This window comes from Macadamia integrifolia, unplaced genomic scaffold, assembly GCF_013358625.1.
Source record: "Macadamia integrifolia cultivar HAES 741 unplaced genomic scaffold, SCU_Mint_v3 scaffold784, whole genome shotgun sequence".
In the NCBI taxonomy this organism is placed as follows: domain Eukaryota; kingdom Viridiplantae; phylum Streptophyta; class Magnoliopsida; order Proteales; family Proteaceae; genus Macadamia; species Macadamia integrifolia.
The window spans coordinates 70,955-74,715 of NW_024870538.1; the positions used below are offsets into that span (position 1 = coordinate 70,955).

Genomic DNA, 3,761 nt, shown 5'->3' on the forward strand with positions numbered 1-3,761 from the left:
TCAGCAAAAAAAAAGAACAAAGAGGTATAATAGCACATGATCATGCAAAAGGCATATTTGGTCGTTCACTTTTTATGAGTGCGTGAAAACACCCTACCCCCTATAAAGTAAAAAAATCTCATTTATGTATATGCCCCTGTACACGCTCTCACTGGCCCCAACACTGGTGCAGGGGCTACACAACCATGCAGTGATATCTTGCCCTTTATTATTATCGCTTGGTTTGGTAAGAGTGAATCAAATATTCAAGTTCTCGAGCAAATGGTAAATAGAAAATTTTAAGAGAAGAACAATGAAAGCTACAATTGTGATAAGGGGAATTTACCATCACTCTCCTACACTTGGCCTATATTTATTAAAACTCCCCTACCTTTTACATTTTTTCCTGATACTCATTTGCTTTTTTATTTTTACATCTCTTTCTCTCCTGCTTTTTTTAAATACCTATATTACCCTTCCTTTTCACTTGTAACCTAGTATATTTTTTTTCATATTGATTGGTTTAAAATATGGTTTGAACCAAACTACTTACAAGTTTTGTCTCATCCAATCATCAGGGATGTTGTTTATTTTATCATTATTATTATTATTATTATCAATCCATCATCTCAAATTTAGCAATCTATTTTTTTTTCGGTATTAGATTGGTATTGGTCTCAGCCAATCTAATGATTAAAAAAAATAAAAAACGTGTGGCACTCAATTGAAACATATGATACCGATATAGATATAGAACGGATACAAAATTATTCTTTTTTGAATTTACAATATCCTTGATGATTAGATGAGACAAAACTTGTTTGTGGTTTGGTTCAAACTATATTTTGAACCAATCAATTTGAAACGTAACAAGTGAAAAGAAAGGGTAATCTGAGGATTTAAAAAGAGCAGAGGAGAAAGATGTGTAAAAGTAAAAAAACAAAGGAGTATCTGTAAAAAAAAAAATAAAAGATAAGAATGTTTTAGTAAATATAGACCAAGTGAAGGGGAGTGATAGTAAATTTCCCTTGTAATAAAGTTATCATGCCAATGCCAATAGATAATACAGATAAGTCCTTTGATGATGAATTAAAGGCCAAAGGAAGTGCAGATGAATTCTTCACTTTCTTCCTTTTTTATTTTTTGCTTTAATCCAATTCCAGCAGCTACTTCCACTGTTGGAAATTGGAAACCAGAGTAATTGGATTCTCTCTCTCTCTCTCTCTCTCTCTCATTTTGTTCCTTGTGGGAGTTGATGTACTTTTATACAACAAAGATGAAACTTGACTTATTGGTAATTGAAAGTTTATGTTGAATAGTATGTTCTCATGCATCTCTTATCATTCCACAAACAGTTGGATGGTTCCACTCTTGTCCTATAATATAGACCTTGCTTTCCTTACCAAATTGGTATTTCCATTTCAACTTCTTATTGAACCCTCTACTTATGTTGGTTACCATCCTTAGACCCAAATCACCTCCATGTTCTTCTTCCAGTCTTCCCATGCACAATCAAACGTTTTCTGGACCTACAAAGATTAGCAATGAAGAGAATATATATTCTATAGCATGGCTTGTTCGAAAGCAAGGATTCAGATAGGGTAACATCTTGATCTGGAATTTGCAAGAATCAAGATAAGGAAACATCCTTGCCCATGATACATGCTAAATGGTCTTCTCTTCATCTGTTGACTTGTGCAGATGAATGGAATTCAAGGTAAAAATTAAGAGTTGCATTTTAACATGGTGAACAGTTGAGTATAACCTATGAGGAGGCCAAAGGAACCTTGTCTTCAATGGAGTCAAGTCTTCTCCCATTAAGTTATGACTAGTGTCCAGAAATGGATCAATGATTTCAACTTCTCCACTTACAGTAACCACCAAACAAACTTGGTCTTTGAATATTTCCAGAACCCAAGAGATACTCCCACCTGGTCTTGCATCCAATGAAGGGCGCTGGAGAGTGAGAGGAAGAGGCAGGGGAGCCATAGAGATTCAGTACAATGCTACCAAAGATAAACCTATTAAAAATATAATAAATTTACACTGAATAAGATTTTCATGTATCATCCACAAGAGAATTTTACACGAAACAAACAGAGCCAAAAGGGAAACATTCAAATTCCCAAATAACAAACATTAGCATTAAAATTTTTAATGACAAGCATACATAATTTGACTGCCAAACTCTCTTGGGAAGCATTCTCAAGTTCAAATCCAAAGAAAGAAGGAAATCTGAGGAAGACTGATGGAGGGCTTTAGGGAAGAAGGGGAAAATTAGAATAGAAGGGGGGAAAGAAGGGAATCGCACACACCACAATATCAATTTATAACTTCATTCTTCAATCTGTCCCTAATTGAATGGTTACATGCATTTAAATAGTAAAAAAAAACCAACATTAAGAGAAAACCTACTCTAATTTGGAAACTCAAATTAATTGAAAACTAAGTATTAGTAGCTATCTCCTACCAAAGTTACTAGAAATTAAAAGATTGCATGAAAATAAATTCGTTAAATATCCTACTAACCAAAGACTCAATATGGGTCTGGTTCATCTCTCGCTGGATACCCAAATGGGTATGGATCGCTCCATGAATGCGTATTTACATCAAAGACGAGTTTACCTGCTCACGCGGCCAAATCAACCAGTGCACACTCCCATTTACATAACATGGTGTTTCTGATCTATCAACAATTTGACAAGGGAGATTCCCTTCTTATCTCCATGAAAAGAAGAAATTTGAGCTTTAACAGATTAAGTGTGGGAAAATGGAAAAACTCCAACCAAAAAAATTTCAAATTCTAGCCAGCAACCAGAGAAAATCAACAAAAGAAGATCACCCTAGGAAATTGAAAATGAACTCTACAAGGGATCCTTGGGCTTTCTTATGCCTTAAAGTATGCATTGAGAAAATTAATTGTATCTCTCATAAGCCATTAATAAATTTGCATGACAAAAGCCGAAGGTGTTTGCTCACAACTATTGAATTATTTGAGTCAATGGATAAGAATAGTCTATTGGCCTAAACAATGAGAATGCATGTTAATAAACAGGAGGGTATTTGATTGAACTAGACTCTGAAATTTGGCACATGACTAACACAGTGGTTTTATCATTCCAGAGGATAGAAGACCATTCAAAGGAGTTTTTCCCCAAACATCATTTTCTATTTAGGTTGGCCTAAACCAACCCAACCTTGGTTTGAGGCTGCCCAACCTGAGCCCAACCCAAACGAAACAGGCTCGGATTTTGTCAGGTTGAGCTCAGCCCCGGGAATGTTTTCTGAATTTTAATGACAAAGCGACAGTGTATCTTGGTTTCACATTCGATTTTTTTCTTCTCTGCAAAAAAGAACTGTCTGTAGCATAAGCCCTACACCAAATATATGAGGGCACAAAATTATCATTCCATTGGTGAACTAAAAAATCTCATCAATTCATATGGCCCCATGCGTACGCTCTGATTAGACCCGTGCTGATGCAAGGGCTATACAATCAAGTAACAATCTCTTGCCCTTTAATATTATTACTTCACTGGTCTGGATGATTTTTTTTTTTCCAAGATGATGAATTCTAGGGCCAAAGGAAGTGCAAATAAATTTTTGGAGTACGAGTTGAAAAGACAAATTGCATACATCCTATTCAACTTCTCTAAATTGTCCTCTTTTATGCGGTTGAAAGAGTGACACTACCATTGTATCAAATGGTTTCCAGCAGTTGGACCATTACTTCTCTCTTTGAGGAGCAAAGTTGTTTTTTTTTTTTTTTTTTTTTTTTTTTT

General features: G+C 35.1%; 1 protein-coding gene across 2 annotated transcripts in view; it reads right to left on the minus strand.

Annotated features, from left to right (window-relative positions):
- Positions 1–1,517: 1,517 nt before the first annotated feature.
- Positions 1,518–3,761, minus strand: part of LOC122069982 (F-box/kelch-repeat protein At3g06240-like) — a 10,677-nt gene continuing 8,433 nt past the window's right edge. Inside the window, exon 4 of one of the 2 annotated variants that reach the window (XM_042634082.1) lies at positions 1,518–1,935. In XM_042634082.1, the coding sequence (XP_042490016.1) occupies positions 1,645–1,935 (291 nt within the window). In that variant the 3' untranslated portion in view covers positions 1,518–1,644. Of the gene's footprint in view, positions 2,001–3,761 lie in introns of both variants that reach the window. The other variant, XM_042634083.1, reaches the window with a different exon arrangement.